This window comes from Rhineura floridana, chromosome 8 (genome assembly GCF_030035675.1).
Source record: "Rhineura floridana isolate rRhiFlo1 chromosome 8, rRhiFlo1.hap2, whole genome shotgun sequence".
Taxonomy (NCBI): Eukaryota; Metazoa; Chordata; class Lepidosauria; order Squamata; family Rhineuridae; genus Rhineura; species Rhineura floridana.
In genome coordinates this window covers 25,007,328-25,025,873 of record NC_084487.1, presented here as the reverse complement: position 1 = coordinate 25,025,873, position 18,546 = coordinate 25,007,328, and the positions used below count along the sequence as shown (strand labels likewise).

Here is an 18,546-nt window from a genome sequence, read left to right as displayed (position 1 = left end):
CACATTCTATAAAATCCAGTTGAAATCAAAAGGGAAATAGACAATAAGTACTGCAAAGAGAAGCATTGGATGCCTCCAGCTGAGAGCAAAGGGCCTGACGCTAACTCTGTTTGAGGTCCTGGAGCTTCAAACATATTACAAAACACCATGAGAGGTTGGTAAGGAAATGGTTAATTGTGGTGTTAAAAGTAGGCAGGACAGCATGTAATGTCTTTGGGGTTAGACTAGTGGACCACTTCTTCCTGCATAAGGTTGCAGTGACACAATTCTTGTATAGCTTTCTGTTCACTTTGGAAGCATGATTTAAATCTTTGCTATGTTATTTTTTAATCATCTAGTTTAACAGAATAGTCTCATTTTCATATATATTTCTGTCATGACTTCTGAGAGGTTTAGTATAAACGTGTTTGCATGCCTTGCTTTTTTAACAAAAGAAAAAGAAAAAGAAAAAAAATATAGTTTCCAAGTAGCTTCAGTTCAATTGGATGCCCTTGCTATTCATTATGGGAGAATATGAAATGGAAGCAGCCAATTTTACTTTTCCAGTTTTTAGAACTTATTATATATTCTTTTATGGTGGATTTTATAACTCCTCTCTTTTTTCCTCATCTATTTTATTCTCCCTGTTCACTCTCTTGCCACTGTCTCTAATTTACAGTGCCGATGTCTACATACTATCCATAATTTCTGAAGCAGAATTATTTCTTCCAGGTCAGCTTTTGCTTAGATAACAGCATTAGAATGTGCTATCTATATTACATTCTCTATATGCTAGGGCTATGACCTAGCCAAAGTTAAGTCTTTTTGAGTCATTCATTTCAGTGGGTTTATGCATGTTTTTCCTCCTCTTCAGATGCACACCTTGGTGATGGGGTATGAGTGTGTGGAAGAAGCTGAGAGCAAAGCCGTCAGGAGTCTTGACCAAGAGGCTAGACTCCTAGCAGGGGCACCCAACGCAGAATGGTCAAAGCTGAAACACCAGACTAAGATGCATCCAAACTCAGAGGAAGGCAATGGTAAACCACCTCTGAATATCTCTTACCACGAAAACCCTATGAACAGAGTATCCAAAATGCAACATGAGATAGTGCTGGAAGATGAGACCTCCAGGTGAGAAGGCACTCACCGAGCTACTGGGGAAGAACAAAGGACAAGTACGAGTAGCGCTGTGATTAATGACGCGGATGGGTCAAAGCCGAAAGGAAGCCCAGAGGCTGATGTACACAGATGCAAAAGGAGAATCCGGAGTTGTACGACGCACACAATAGGAACATGGAATGTGAGATGCATGAACCAGGGAAAGTTAGAAATTGTCAAGCAAGAAATGGAACATATCATATAAAGATCAAATAAGGAACAAGTTTGAGGCTTTAAACTTAGTTGACAGAGAACCAGAAGAACTATGGAATGAAGTCAGAGACGTTATCAGAGAATAATGCAAAAAGACCTCTAGTTAAAAAGAGAGAAAGACCCCAATGGATGACTGAAGAAACTCTTAAAATGGTTAGAGAGAAGGAAAGCAAAAGCAAATGTAGAAACATGGTCAGAACCCTAAAAGCAACAATACACCGACTAGTACGTAGGGACAAAGAGAACTATTACAATAGTTACTGTATAGAAATAGAAGAGGACAACAAAAAAGGGTAGAACAAGAGCCCTGTTCCAAAAGATTAGAGAAATGAAAGGGAAATTTAAACCAAGAGTAGGGATGTTGAATAATCAACAGGGGAACACACTGACTGACCGAGATGAAATAAAAGGAAGATGGAAGCAATGCACTGAAGAACTCTATAAAAGAGATGCCAAGATGGCAGATTCATTCATGGGAACCATATGATGAAGAACCAGAAATTTTAGAATGTGAGGTGAAAGCTGCTCTTAAAATACTTGGAAGAAACAAATCACCAGGAATAGATGGCATACCAATGGAGTTGCTACAAGCTACTGAGACTGAATCAGTCCAAATTTTGACAAAAATCTGTCAAGAAATATGGAAAACTAAACAATGGCCCACAGACTGGAAGCATTCTATATACATCCCAATTCCAAAGAAAGGGGATCACAGGGAATGCAGTAATTATCGAAGTATTGCCTTAATATCCCATGCAAGTAAAGTAACGCTCAAGATTCTACAACAAAAGCTCTTGCCATATATGGAGCGAGAAATGCCAGACGTCCAAGCTGGATTTAGAAAGGGAAGAGGCACCAGAGATCATATCGCAAGCATATGTTGGATAATGGAACGGACCAAGGAATTTCAGAAGAAAATCAGCCTGTGCTTTATAAATTACAGCAAAGCCTTTGACTGTGTAAATGATGAAAAACTATGGAATGCTTTAAAAGAAATGGGGGTGCCACAGCATCTGATTGGCCTGATGCGCAACCTATACTCTGGACAAGAGGCTACTGTAAGGACAGAATATGGAGAAACTGATTGGTTCCCAATCGGAAAGGGTGTGAGACAGGGGTGTATTTTATTACCCTGTTTATTTAATCTCTACGCAGAACATATCATACGGAAAGCAGGATTGGACCAAGATGAAGGGGGTGTGAAAATTGGAGGGACAAATATCAATAATTTAAGATATGCAGATGATACCATACTACTAGCAGAAACCAGTAATGATTTGAAACGAATGCTGATGAAAGTTAAAGAAGAAAGCACAAAAGCAGGACTACAGCTGAACGTCAAAAAGACTAAAGTAATGACGACTTCCGGGAAGGGTGACTTCGCTTGTGCCTGCTTTTGAGACGGGCTCCCGCCTCAAAAGAAGCTTATTCAGATATAAATCAGTCAGAACATTTTTTTTTGACTGATGAAATTTCTCCCGGGCAGGGAGAAACGTAGAGATCAACCTCAAAAGCCTGTTTTTGTTGGGAGGACTGGATTTCATTAATTTATGAGAAAAGGTCCAGCCAGCAATGCCGGACGGACTTCCGAACAAGCTCTATCTGATTAATGCGATACGTTTATCTTTTCTTCAAAGAGAAAACGGACTAACAGGCAAGCACCCTTCTTTCTATTATTTTTTTTACTTGGTTTAAATTGTTGCAGCAAAAAGAGATTTGTCAAATGAATCAGCTTTAAAGAACTTCTGGGTGAGCTATAACTCTTCTCTGTTATTCACGAAATTAACAGCTTATCTCTGTTTCTATTGCAAAAAGCTGTCCTGGAAGTGCATTCTAAAGATATAAACAGAAGAGGGATTTCTATTCCGAGAAACATTATATTGTCTGGGACTATTCTCTTTTTGGTCTATTTTATTTTGACGAATCTGCTTTTTCACGACGCCGCTAACTGTTTTGATGCTGGGAACTAAATTTGTTTTGTGTTCTTGAACATAGAGAGATAAGGCAGGCTGCTCTGTTTATATTGTGATGTCATCAAGCCTGGAATATTAACCCAATTGTTGCTGAAATAAGAAGTGGTTCTTCTTTATTTTTGTTTTGTTTTGTTTTTGTGGTTTTAAAAATGGCAATCAAGAAAGTGGCTGAGAATCTGGAAGTAATTATGTTTCAGAAAATAATGGATGAGATTGAGATAACGAAACAAACCCTGCGACAGGGCAGTAAGGAGCTGAAAATTGAACTGAGCAAAATGACGCAGGAGCTTAAAGAAATAGGGGATCCTGTGAGAGAGGAGAATGAGATCAGAGATGAGAAAAGAAAAAATAAAGGGAAGATACAAGCCCTGGAGATTGGAACAAATGTGGAATTGGAAAAAGATCTGGAGTTTATGGATATTAGAAATAAAATCTACTGTTTGGAATTTAATGTTATCTCTGAAGAAATTAATGAAGATATTAGAGATAAAGTTATCAATGGCTTGGATAATCTTCTGGACTGGAATGACGTGATGGAGCTTGATATAGAGAAAATCCATGGAATTAACTGCAGCCATGTGACAATGGAAAAACTCTCAAGAGATGAGCCAGTGCATTTTGTAAAAAAGAAGAACAGAGATATGACTTTACAACAATATTTCAGCAACTTATTCAGAATTGATGGCAAGAAAATATTTGGGATAGAGGAAATTCCCATCAGACTCTTATTATATGACTATGGCTATGACAGCAAGATTATTATGGAATACTGATAATGGAAGATTGGACACTGAAATTACTGGACTTAACAGGACTATTGAAGATGGAAGATGGAATTAATATGGATAATGGAATAATGGCTATTGAAATTATTGGACCTAACAGATTTTGATGAGATGGATTAATCGATATGTTTATTTGGACTATGGTTATGACAATAAGATTATTATTATTATTAACGAGATGGATTAATCAACATGTTTATTTGGAGAAAAATTGATAGATATATTTCTTAAAGAATTGAAACCTCTCTTTGACTTTTTGTGGAAAGAATAAAGTAATGTTTATGAGATTTGATGATTAATTAAGATAACTACTGGAGGAAAGTGATTTTATAATATAATTTAAGAGACAGGATTGTTATATATTGTAGACCTATAACTGATTTGATCTGCGACAAATGGGAAGTCAACATTTTATTTTTTTGTTTAATCATTTTTGTTTTGTTTTGTTTTTTGTCTTTGAATGTTTTATGATTTTGTTTTGTATGTTTTATGAAAATTTGAATAAAAATTATTGTAAAAAAAAAAGACTAAAGTAATGACAACAGAAGATTTATGTAACTTTACAGTTGACGATGAGGACATTGAACTTGTCAAGGATTATCAATACCTCAGCAGTCATTAACCCAAATGGAGACAATAGTCAAGAAATCAGAAGAAGGCTAGGACTGGGGAGGGCAGCTATGAGAGAACTAGAAAAGGTCCTCAAATGTGAAGATGTATCACGGAACACTAAAATCAGGATCATTCAGACCATGGTATTCCCAATCTCTATGTATGGATGTGAAAGTTGGACAGTGAAAAAAGCTGATAAGAGAAAAATCAACTCGTTTGAAATGTGGTGTTAAAGAAGAGCTTTGCGTATACCATGGATTGCAAAAAAGACAAATAATTGGGTGTTAGAACAAATTAAACCAGAACTGTCACTAGAAGCCAAAATGATGAAACTGAGGTTATCATACTTTAGACACATAATGAGAAGACCTGATTCACTAGAAAAGACAATAATGCTGGGAAAAAAGAAGGGAGTAGAAAAAGAGGAAGGCCAAACAAGAGATGGATTGATTCCATAAAGGAAGCCACAGACCTGAACTTACAAGATCTGAACAGGGTGGTTCATGACAGATGTTCTTGGAGGTCACTGATTCATAGGGTTGTCATAAGTTGTAGTCGACTTGGAGGCACATAACAACAACAACAATGCATGTTTTTAATTATCCCATGAATGAGACTTAGCTGGATCATGCCCTATATTTATTATATTACATACATAGAGAAATGCAATTCCTCCTCCAGATAATGCTTTCATTGCTACTGCAGCTGCCTTGTGAAATGGGATGACATGAATGTAACAGGCTACCCAGAGAATGTTGGTTATGACATAAATACAGTAGGGCCCCGCTTACCGGCATTCCGTTTTGTGGCGTTCCACTGATGCGCCGGCTCTCAATTAGGGGAAATTCCCTGTTTTAAAGCCGATTTTGCAATTTTACGGCATTTTGCGACATCTCCGCGCGACGCAGCCCATTATAGTCAATGGGTTCCATTTTACGGCGATTTCCGCTTTACGGCGGGGGCCTGGTCCTTAACCCGCCGTATAAGTGGAGGCTTACTGTAGTTATGAGAGCGCCCCCTCATTACATGTGGACTGGATACTGTGTTGTCAGAGAGCCAGTGGGTGCACTGGCTAGACTAGGGTACCGGGCTTAACTGTGACAATCCTCTGTTCAAATCGCTGCTCAGCTATGTAGCTTACAGTGTGGTCTTGGGTGACACAGTCTCTTAGTCACAAATTTCAGTGAAGCCCACCAGGCTTAAATAAGGCAGGTGTGGGGAACCTTTGGCCCTGTAAACGTTGCTGAACTACATCTCCCATCATCCCTGACCATTGGCCATACTTGCTGGGGCTGATGGGAATTGTAGTTCACCAACATCTGGAGGCCAAAGGTTCCCTACACCTGAAATAAGGGATGGGGAACCTCAAGCCCAGACACCAAATATGGCTCTCCGGCCCTCTCCATTCAGCTCTCAGGATTCTTCTTCTTCAGGTCACACGTCTCACCGGCTGTGCTCCACATCCTACTTAAGTGCTTGGTAGAATGTGTCCTTGAATAACAATAATGCCTCGCTTGACTAGATGAAGGATGGAGGTGTGTGTGTATGTCTAGGGACCTCTGGCTTTTGTGAGGCTGGAATGTAGCCTGCTGTACAAAGGAAAGAGGCACACTCATTGCTCCACCCACTTTTGCCTCTGACCCTGCCCACTGCTGGCATGTGGCCCCCAGAAGGTTGACCAAGAGGTAATGTGGCCCTTACACTGAAAAAGGTTCCTCAACCCTTGTTTAAATGAAGATAAAACTAATTCCTGAGTTCCTCACAGGAAGGGCAGGATGCAATTATAACAAATAAATGATATTGTCTTTGGGGACTGGCACATTTGGACAAAGCCTAAGAAGTGATTGGGACACGTATCCACTGTTCCTTTGGGAAAAACTTGAAGTTCCCTTTCTTAAGTCTTAACAAAAGAAATCTGCAGTCTTCTCCACTTTGCTTTTTCCCCATTTATGTAGTTCTTCCTCCACCCTCAGCTCTATAAGTAAACCTCTGCTTTATAAGTAAACACAGAAAACTGTGCTCTTTCATTCAGACATTCATTTGTACCTGTTTGGAGGCTTTGGAAACAAGTATGAATCCATTATTATCAATGAGGAAGCAGTTCAGATTCTGGAGAGAAAAGAATGCAAGATTTAGGAAGGAATTTCAGCTTTAAGAGATAAGGCAATATTGCCTACTATGAAGGCCTCTGCCCTGCCCTGTGAGATGCTTGAATTCTGCTTCCTTAATTCTGGTGGTCTTAGGTAAGACTCTCTGCTGCTTTGTTACTTTTGTATTTGCTTACAAGTTGGTTGAAACTGACATCCGAGTACTGCTGGCATTTTTACACTACTATTGGGCAAATAGTACTGTTTTCCTCCAAAGCATCTTAAGTGAACTCATGTGAGGATATCCCAGAATCCTCCTCTGTTTGTCTTCCTAGAGATCAAGTAGTTCTGTAGCATCTTTGGGGCAAAGTAAACACAGTGGTGTTATACTGCAAGGTACAAGGCCCATAACTCTTCAAAAAAGGAAATACAGACTAGAGAAATAAAGACTATATTCACATGCTCATCTTCATAATTGGTCAAAGCTGTGGTTCTCAAAATGTTTTCATGAGAATTAATTAAACCTAATGACACTCTTGAAACTCATTCAATATTTAGGGGAAATGTGGTACTATAATTCCACAACCTTCCTAAGTGAATTCTAGAATTATCCAGTCCTCATAAAACCCCTCGAGGTTTTTGCTGTATGCCATTTTCAATTGCTGCATTGTCTTATTGGAGACTTCAAAGGTGTATTTTTGTGGCTTCTTGCCTTGAGTGTTGGGCTGTAACTGAGGAAAAAGCGGTTCAGATCCCTGATATGCTTAGCGCCATGGGCCAGTTACTCTCTCTCTCATCCTAACATCTCTCACACAGGTTTGTTGGGAGAATAACAGAAAGGGGGTCCTGTGTGCCTTGGAGTTCCCTGGAGAAAGGATGGGATAAGAATGTATTAAAAATAAAAATAAATTTATTTTCTTGTTTTCACATTGTAATCAGCTCTGACAGGTTAGGCTGATGAGTGGCTAATAAATTTAGTATTAATTGATTTCATTTATACCCTGCCTTTCTTTCCATGATAGAAACCCAAGGCGGCTTACATATGGTTCCCAGACAGTCTCCCATCTAGGCACCAACCAGACCTGATCCTACTTAGCTTCAGTGGAGTGTTGGCCTCATGTGCCTTCAGACCATAGCCTGGGATAAATAATGTACATATATACATAAGTAGTGTTGGGCCACCTGGGTTCCAATTCTGGCTAGAGACCAAATGACATATGTTGACCAATATAATGCAAATGCACAGTAAAGGTGGATAGCATCTACTTCGTCAGAAAAGAAAAAAAAAATGGGGGGACCCCAAGATGCCAAGAAAAATTGCTTGTGAAAGTAGTCCAAAGTGTTTTTTAAAAGAAAATGAGCCCAACGCGTTTCGGCCACTTCAGGTTTGGCCTTCGTCAGGGGCGGAGATAAGATGTAACTTTGAAATCTTATAGCTGGTTGTTTCAAATATTCTTAATGGAGATTCTTTGTAATAAAGAATTGTCCATGTCCTCCCCCAGAAAAGCAACAGGAGAATAACGATCTTGTGTACCAGGACTCTCATGAGGATAAATAAGGAAATGTTACATTTCTTGAATTACAGATCTGACCAAACTTATTTTTAAAAAACTTACATCATCCTGACAGTTCAAGGGACACAAGCCATCCACACCACCGCACTGGAATAGAAGGAGTTAAATACTACTGTATTTACCTAGGTAGCATTAAGTATAGTACTTCTATAGGAATTAGGGAGTAGCATTGTATTAATCAGGCAATATTTGCACATCATAGGCTGGTGAGTTACATCTCCTTCTGTTTTCCCCAGAAGGATCATTTTAAGTAAACCTACTGAATGTAAGGAGTATCCCAGAGGTCTTTTCAGCTTAGCTTCCTAGAGCTGAAGCCATTTCTCTTTCCATAGTGGGCAGAGGCCATCCAGGAAGAGTGGAATGGGTTTTTCTTTGATAACATTCACATGGACAAACAGTTCAGGAATAGTGGCTCACAAGCTTTACAAATAAGTCTGTGTTCCTGGTCCTGCTGTTATATAAATCTATGGTGCATCCGCATTTGGAACACTGTGTACAGTTCTGGTCACCTCACCTCAAAAAGGATATTGTACAGTTGGAAAAGGTTCAGAAAAGGGCAACCAAAAGGATCAAGGGGATGGAGGAAAGGTTGCAGCATTCGGGGCTTTTTAGTTTAGCGACAAGGCAGGTTAGATGTGACATGATAGAAGTTTATAAAATTATGCATGGCACGGAGACAGTGGATAGAGAAAAGCTTTTCTCCCTCTCAACACTAGAACTTGTGGACATCCAATGAAGCTGGATGTTGGAAGGTTCAGGACAGACAAAAAAGCACTTCTTCAAACAGTGCATAGTTAAACTATGGAATTCGCTCCCACAGGAGGCAGTGATGGCCACCAACTTGGATGGATTTAGAAGAGAATTAGACAAATTAGGCTATCAGTTGCTACTAGCCATGATGACTGTGCTCTGTCTCCATTGGCTATCTAAACAGAATTTGCCTAAAATTACAGATTTTCAGAGACAAGCTATTAATGGCCCTATCACGTCAAGAGAGATATCTGAAGCTATAAGTAAAATTAAATTAGGAAAGGCGCCAGGACCGGATGGGTTATCAGCAGTGTACTACAAATGTTTAGAGGAGGAACTCTTGTTACCTTTACAGTATACAATGAATTCTGTTTTGCAAGAGGGGAAGATTCCTGATAGTTGGAAAAATGCTAATATAACATTAATACCTAAAGAGGAGCAGGACCTAACTAAAACAAAAAATTATCGGCCGATATCTTTATTGAATAATGATTATAAAATATTTACAATGATTTTGGCAGAAAGAATGAAAATAATATTGCAACAATTTATCCAGGAAGATCAATCGGGTTTTTTACCTAAAAGACAACTACGTGATAACGTCAGGAATGTTTTGAATGTGTTGGAATATTTAGAACAACGAAATGATAAACAAGCAGCTTTGATCTTTTTAGATGCTGAGAAAGCATTTGATAATTTGAATTGGAAATTTATGTTTAAGGTTCTGGAGCAAATGGATTTTGGAGATAATTTTATTAAATTGATTAGATCGATTTATACATCTCAGAAGACACAGATAATTGTCAACGGGGGCTTAACGGATTCATGTGAAATACAAAAGGGTACAAGACAGGGATGTCCGTTATCTCCCCTTTTATTTATCTTGGTCTTAGAAGTGCTGCTTAGAGATATAAGGCAAGATAAAAGGATTTCGGGATTAAAGATAAAAAAGAAGTATATAAACTGAGAGCATTTGCTGATGACTTGATGATTGTATTAGAAAATCCTTTGGAAGGAATTAATGTATTGATGGATAAATTAAAAGAATTTGGACCTTTAGCAGGATTTAAGATTAATAATAAAAAAACAAAGATGTTGGTGAAAAATTTATCTCTAAGGGAACAAAAAGAGTTAATGGACAAGACAGATTTCACAATAGAGAAAAAGTTGAAATATCTAGGTATTATTATGACAAATAAAAATTCAAAGTTGTTTCATAATAATTATGAAAAATTATGGACAGAGATTAAGAAAGATATGTCAAGATGGGATAAACTACAGTTGTCATTAATGGGTAGAATATCTGTGATAAAAATGAATGTATTACCGAGAATGATGTTTTTGTTTCAAACAATACCTGTAATATCCTCTGATTTATCTTTTAAACAATGGCAGAAATATATTTCTAAATTTCTATGGCAGGGAAAAAAACCAAGAGTTAAATTTAAACTATTACAAGATTCCAAAGAAAGAGGAGGATTGGGACTACCAAATCTGAGACTTTATTTTGCTGCTTGTTGTTTGGTCTGGATAAAAGAATGGATTTTACTGAGGAATAAAAGACTATTGGATTTGGAGGGCCACAACCTGAAGTGGGGATGGTATGGATATCTATGGTATGACAAAGTAAAAGTTAATGTGGACTTTAATAATCATTTTATAAGACCTCCTTTGTTGAAAATATGGAATAGATATAAACCAAGGTTTTGTTCCAAAATACCATTATGTGTCTCAAGTCAAGAAGCGTTCTATAGAAGAGAAATGGCCGGAAAAGAGAAATGGTTAACTTATCAAGAACTATTAGAAAATGTGCATGGAGAATATATAATGAAACAGAGAGAACAACTAATAAAGGAAGGATATAGTTCTCAATGGTTTGCCTATTTACAATTGTTGGAAAGATATAAAATGGATAAGAAAATGTATGGTTTTGAAATAAGTAAATCTGATTTTGAAATATGTCTGTGTACAAATGATGAATGTATAATTGCGAAAATGTATAAACTTTTGTTAAAAATGGAAATGGAAGAAGAACAAGTAAAAGAGTGTATGGTAAAATGGGCAAAAAAATTTGGTTATAACATACAAATGGATCAATGGGAAAATATGTGGAAAAAAGGATTGAAATTTACACTATGTTACAATCTTAAAGACAATTTTTATAAAATGATGTATCGTTGGTACATGACTCCAGAAAAGTTGTCAAAAATGTATAGCAATGTTCCTAATGTTTGTTGGAAATGTAAACACCAAGAAGGATCATTTTATCATATGTGGTGGTTGTGTAAACAGGTGAAATCATTTTGGGCACAGATAGGTAGGATGATGCAAAAAATTCTAAAGATAAATTTTCAATTAAAGCCAGATTTTTTTTTATTGGGTTTTATGGATAAACAAATAGAAAAGAAATATGGAAGAATAATATTATATATGATTACGGCAGCAAGATTATTATATGCACAAAAGTGGAAAATGGAATCAACACCAACAACGGAAGAATGGTTATTGAAATTAATGGACTTAGTAGAGATGGATAAATTGACATGCTTACTTAGAGAAAAATCGACAGATACATTTCTTAAGGAATGGAAGCCTCTCTTAGACTTTTTGCTGAAAGATCAAAATGAAATGATAATGGGATTTGACGATTAATTAAGATAGCCTATGGAGAAAAGTGATCTTGTATGTATTAAGGGACAGGTTTGATATATATTATATACTTATAGCTGATCTGCGACAAATCAGAAGTCAAGATTTATATTGTACTATTATGTTTTTGTTTTTGACTTTGTTTTGTTTTGTTTTCTGAAACTTTGAATAAAAATTATTTAAAAAAAAGAAGAAGAAGAGAATTAGACAAATTGATGGAGGAAAAGGCTATCAATGGCTACTAGCCATGATGGCTGTGCTATGTCTCCATAGGCAGAGACAGTATCATTCCAAATACCAGTTGCTGGAAACTGCAGCAGAGGAGAGTGGTCTTTCCACTCAGGTTCTGCTTGTGGGTTTCCCACAGGCAACTGGTTTGCCACTGTGAGAATAAGAAGCTGGACTAAATGTTCCATTGGTCTGATCCAGCAGGCTCTTCTTATGTTCTTATGCCCTTCTCCTTGCTTTTCTCTCTCTGAGAAAGGAGCAATAATTAAATATCATTAAAGGTTTGTTACACTGAAGTAATGCTCACATGAATGCAGTTGTAGTGTATTTCATCTTAAGTTGGGTTAAGCTACTTCAGACATTATAGAAGAGATGTCTCACCACATTTCTATGGCTTGTTGACGATGTCTTTCCCAAAATATTTCCACCTGAAACATACATATGCAAACAAACACCACTCCCAGCTGCTTATTTCTCACATGATTGCATACATGTGTCTTCCCCCTAAAATGTTACAGAAAGCACATAGGTGACATGCTATAAAAATGAAAGGACAAGAGTGCCATCTGGGTTTTGCAAGTCTGTCTGTATTAATCTATACGCAGAACATATCATACGGAAAGCAGGATTGGACCAAGATGAAGGAGGTGTGAATATTGGAGGGAGAAATATAAATAATTTAATATATATGCAGAAGATACCATACTACTAACAGAAACCAGTAATGATTTAAAATGAATGCTGATGAAAGTTAAAGAGGAAAGCACAAAAGCAGGACTACAGCAAGCCTAAAGTAATGACAACAGAAGATTTATGTAACTTTAAAATTGACAATGAGGACATTGAACTTGTCAAGGATTATCAATACCTCAGCAGTCATTAACCAAAATGGGGACAATAGTCAAGAAATCAGAAGACTAGGATAGGACTGGGGAGGGCAGCTATGAGAGAACTAGAAAAGATCCTCAAATGCAAAGATGTATCACTGAACACTAAAGTCAGGATCATGCAGACCATGGTATTCCCGATCTTTATGTATGGATGTGAAAGTTGGACAGTGAAAAAGGCGGATAAGAGAAAAATCAGCTCATTTGAAATGTGGTGTTGGAGGAGAGCTTTGCACATACCATGGACTGCGAAAAGGATAAATAATTGGGCGTTAGAACAAATTAAACCAGAACTATCACTTGAAGCTAAAATGATGAAACTGAGGTTATCATACTTTAGACACATAATGAGAAGACCTGATTCACTAGAAAAGACAACAATGCTGGGAAAAACAGAAGGGAGTAGAAAAAGAGGAAGGCCAAACAAGAGATGGATTGATTCCATAAAGGAAGCCACAGACCTGAACTTACAAGATCTGAACAGGGTGGTTCACGACAGATGCTGTTGGAGATCACTGATTCATAGGGTCGCCATAAGTCGTAGTCAACTTGAAGGCACATAACAACAATACAAATTCATGGAGGATAAGGCTATCAATAGATACTAGCCATGATGGGTATGCTCTCCCTCCACAGTCAGACAGAACATGCTTCTGAATACCAGTTGCTGGGAACTGCTGGCGGGGAGCATGCTCTTGTGCACAAGTCCTGCTTATGGGCTTCCCATAGGCACCTTTCGGCCACAGTGAGAACAGGATGTTGTACTAGACGTGCCATTGGACTGATCCAGCATGCTCTTATGTTCTTAGTATTCCTTATTTGTTCTTGCTGAATGTGTTTCAACCACTCTGAAATCAGTTTTTATGTGCTCCATTTGTAATGCTCAGGGAAGTGATTGAGAGAAGAGACCTGGGTAAGAGGGAAGGTTGCCACAAGTGAGAGAAGTGGTCACCATCCAATGTATGCAAGTTAATTGTGGTGATATGTGGTGTGTAATATGTGGTGAGTATCTGTGGATGACATTTGGGAATAACGCCCCCCCCATTTTGTATAGTATTTTATTTCTGTGTGGAACATTATTCTCTCTCCTGTTTAATGTAAACTGTTAAATTAAGATACTTTATTTGTATTGTTTTATATAATGTTATATACACTCTTCTATGGATTTATTTTCTAAATTTATTGACATTATGATTATTTTTGGTTCTGAATTTGTTTTCTGAATTGTTATCTGGTATGTTGTGAGCACAGCTTGGAAGTAATTAGTTACAAGTAATGAATTACTTGTAATTCATTACTTTTTTGAGGAACAAGTGGGTAATTTCTTTACATTTTGATTGTAGTAGAACTAGGAGTAATTTTATTACTTTTGTGGAATAATTATAGTATTTCCAGCATTACTTTTGGGCATTACTGGGGGGCGGCTCCCGCTGCTTCCAGCGCTGTGTTTTCTTCCTGTGGCCTTTGTCGCTGTTGCTGCGGCGTTTTTCGTTGTTGTTGTGCTGTTGTCGGCACTGTGTTCCTGTCGCTCTCCTGTCGGCGCTGTCTCTGTCGCTGGGTTTCGCTTCCGGCTCCGTGGCTTGGACCGCCTTGTCGCTCGCTGGGGCTGTGGCCGGTCGTTGCTGGGTGGCGGGTTCTTTCCCGCTGTCGCTGCTGCGGCTGGTGTGTCCTCCATTGTGGGCGTGGCTGTGCCCTGCTGCTGCTGTTGCTGCACTCCCTTCTGTTGTGCTGGCGCTCCATCCTTGCCGCTGCGGTCTGTGTCCTGCCTGGCAGTCCTCGCTTCTTCGCCATTGTTAACATCTGGTGACGCTCCTCGTGGAAAGAAGAGAGGCTCAGAGTTGGCGTTTGTGCGCATAGAGCGCGGGACTATGTTTGTTGTGAGAGTTTAAATTGGATGTGTGGGTGTCTGTATGAGTGTATGCTATGAGTGAGTGTGTTTTATTTATATGAGTTTTTATTTATATGAGTTTTTTGTATGTATAGTTTTTATAATTTGCTTGGGGAAGAGGTCTTTTGATCAAAAGGGGAGACCTCCGCCTCTTTAAGTGCGACCTTGTTGCCAATATAGTTGCGTCCTTTGAGATTGCAACATCTTGTCTCATTGTTACCACCTGGATGCAACTAATATGGTTGAATGTGTATTATGTGTGAATGATTGAGTTGGTGGTGTATGTGAGTTCTTATTTGGAAGTTTTGTAGTTATTTTAATATTGTTTGGTTGTATTATATCTATGTTTATTGTAGTGTGTGATTGATTAAGTGCATGTGTGTCTGTGTGTGAATTTTTGTGTGTATTGGTGTGAATGTGTATTGTGTGGATGAATGTGATTGGGTGTGTGTGTATATGTGAGTTTTATTTGTTTTAATATGTGCCTGGGACAGAGTATTATACATCGACCGGGGAGACTTTCGGGGGGCCCAATTAGCGTAGTGACGGGTAATGGGAGGTACGGTGTTGTGAGGAGAACGTGCCAGGTAAGGGGAACTCGTCCCAGACAAGTAGTGTCTGTGACTTGTTCCGGTTCTCCTCACATCCCCAGGACTGCTGGTTGTTCCATCAGTCAGCCTTTGGATCTCCATGTGCTGTTGTTAAACGCCAGGTCGGTTCATCATAAGATCTCCCTTATTCATAATTTAATTGTGGAGGAGGCTGCCGACCTGGCGTGTATAACTGAGACCTGGGTGGGCGATCAGGGAGGAGTTGCTCTTTCCCAGCTCTGCCCACCTGGCTATACGGTTCAGCATCATGGTAGAACCGAAGGACGGGGAGGTGGGGTTGCTGTGGTCTATAGGAGTTCTTTCTCACTCACCAAGCACCCTGTCCAGGTGACGACTGGTTTGGAGTGTCTTCACCTTGTGCTGGGCCAGAGAGACAGACTGGGAATTTTGTTGGTGTACCGCCCGCCCTGCTGCCCAACGAATTCCCTAACTGAGCTGACAGAGGTAGTCTCGGAGGTATTGTTGCGGTCCCCTAGACTATTGGTACTGGGGGACTTCAATGTCCATGCCGAGACTGCTTTATCTGGGGCGGCTCAGGACTTCATGGCCTCCATGACAACCATGGGGCTGTCTCAGGTTGTTACTGGCCCAACACATGTGTCGGGACATACTCTTGATTTGATCTTCACCACTGGGCATGGAGATGGTGATCTGGTGGTTGGAGGTTTTTCATCTACCCCATTGTCATGGACAGATCACCGCTTGCTGAAGTTTAGGCTCACAGCGACCCTTTCCCTCTGCAAGGGTGGGGGACCTATTAAATTGGTCCGCCCCCGGAGACTAATGGATCCTGAGGGTTTCCAAAGGGCTCTGGGGGATTTTCCGACTGAGAAGACTGGCGCTCCTGTCGAAGTCCTGGTCGAATTGTGGAATACGGAGATGACCCGGGCGGTTGACACGATCGCTCCCATGCGCCCCCTCCTATGTAGAGCTCATACAGCTCCATGGTATACCTCGGAGTTGAGAGTGATGAAGCAAGAGAGGAGGAGGCTTGAGTGCAGATGGAGGCGAACTCCCGACGAATGCAATTTTGCCTTGGTAAGTACCTGTTCTAAGCGGTATATAGTAGCGGTGAGGGCAGCAAAAAAGAGATATTTTGCTGCCACAATTAAGACATCTCTTTCCCGCCCAGCGGAGCTCTTTAAAATTGCACGAGGGCTTTTACATTCTGGCCCTCGGGATATTATAGACTCATCTGTAGCCCGCTGTGAAGAGTTCGCCAGGCACTTCCAAGATAAGATCGCATGCATTCGTCGGGACTTAGACTCCAATATTATAGCAGTTGGTCCTAATGAAGCATCCAGAACACGGTCTTGTCCTCATTTATTGGATGAGTTTCAGTCGGTGCAGCTTGAGGATGTTGACAAGATCCTTGGACTGGTGCGGGCGACCACGTCTGTTCTAGATCCTTGCCCCTCTTGGCTGGTGAAAGCTGGCAGGACCGGAACCGCCGGCTGGGCCAAGGAGGTAATAAATGTCTCTTTAAGAGAGGGAGTGGTCCCTGACTGCCTAAAAGAGGCGGTGGTGAGACCGCTCCTGAAGAAACCCTCCTTGGACCCAGATAACTTGAACAACTATAGACCTGTGGCAAATGTTCCGTTCCTGGGCAAGGTTCTGGAACGGGTGGTTACCGGCCAGCTCCAGGGGCTCTTGGATGACACTGATTGGGCATTTAAGACCAGATTGATAAACTGATGCGACGGAAGATGGCTGCTGGCAGGCAGGTCCACTAGCGAGCTCTGGAGCTCATACCCACCTCGCCTCTTTTTTTGCTATCTTTAGAGATATTCTTTGGAAATTTTTATTCTGGAACCTAACAGCATCAACAACACCTATTTTTTGAAGGCTATGGAACCATTTTATCAGCAAGAAAACAGACTCTTTATCAGCCGGTGAGTCACAACTCTGCTTCGCATTACTAACTCAAGGAATATAATTTACCATAACAAAATCTAAGGATTCCTAAGATAAAACTACTTAGCCTTGGAGTCGACAATTTATAATTATACCTCCGTTCATCTTAGAGTTTAAAAGGCAAACCTTATAGTTTTTAAAATGGTTCAAACAAGGAAAAGATGTTATGAACATGACCATAAATCAGACCAGGTTTTGGAAGAATCTGGGAATGGGGATCAAAAGCTTAAAATTACAAACTTCTTTTTACCAACCAAAGCGGATAAGACAAAGAGAAATGCATCACGATCTATTGAGAAAACCCCTTCCCAAATCAAAACAGAACAATTCTGTTCCTGCTTGAGTGAGGAATTCCAGGCAAGGGATGACCCAGAAATTATACAAAGCCTGGTGTATGGAACATCCACAGATCCCCTTTTTGGGCAGACGCATACACCTAGTCTGATCAACTCTCTGCTGCAGGTACCTGAAAGCAAGGAGACGCCATCTTCCTCTCTGTACAAGGACACTGACTTACATTCCCCCTTAGACATTCTGTCTACTGTGCATGCTACAGACATCGACAGCCAGACTCCCATTTTTACTCAATCACAGCCATCTTCTGCCTGCTCTACAGAAGTTACTGAAACCACGGAACTGGCACAAATTGGCCAAAAACTACTTCTAACTGGCCAAAAATGTCTGCAGTTACAATTAGCCATTGTGGCAAAAGAGACTGAAAACATCAAAGCTTTTTTGGAAGAAACAAACAACCTTCTAAAATCATTTATGGAAGAACTATCCAAACTATATTTGAGCCTAAACTACACTCTTCCCCCCCACAAAACAACAACAACACTGAAGTGTGCAAACATAAAGAAACCTCGTATTGCACCTAAGGAGAAAAAAATCCAAAAACATAAAAAATTACAAACCGCCAAGGAGTAAGAAGATGAACTTTCAGAAACTTTTTAAAGTACTTAAAGCTCAACAGCAAACAGCTTCGCAAACAAAGAATTTATCTGCTTCATCTACAGCGAGAACACCCCCTAGATCTTATTGCAAAGCCTTACCAGAAAGCAAAAAAAGTCCAAATCTCCCAGAGCTACTTACTCACCCCAACCCGAGGTCCTATAGCGGAATATGCTCTACCAATAACAAGATTTCACGACGAGAGAATACAAATGGGAATTGGCTTCTCAAATATAATTCAAACAAACTTGCACTGCTGAATCTTCCTCTTCTTAACATCAAAGAAA

General features: G+C 39.6%; 1 protein-coding gene across 1 annotated transcript in view; it reads right to left on the bottom strand.

Moving 5' to 3' along the window:
* CACNA2D4 (calcium voltage-gated channel auxiliary subunit alpha2delta 4) overlaps positions 1 to 18,546 on the bottom strand; it is a 270,960-nt gene that overhangs the window by 56,576 nt on the left and 195,838 nt on the right. Inside the window, 2 exon segments of the mRNA XM_061582150.1 lie at positions 6,767 to 6,829; positions 8,424 to 8,468. Of these exon segments, the coding sequence (XP_061438134.1) occupies positions 6,767 to 6,829; positions 8,424 to 8,468 (108 nt within the window).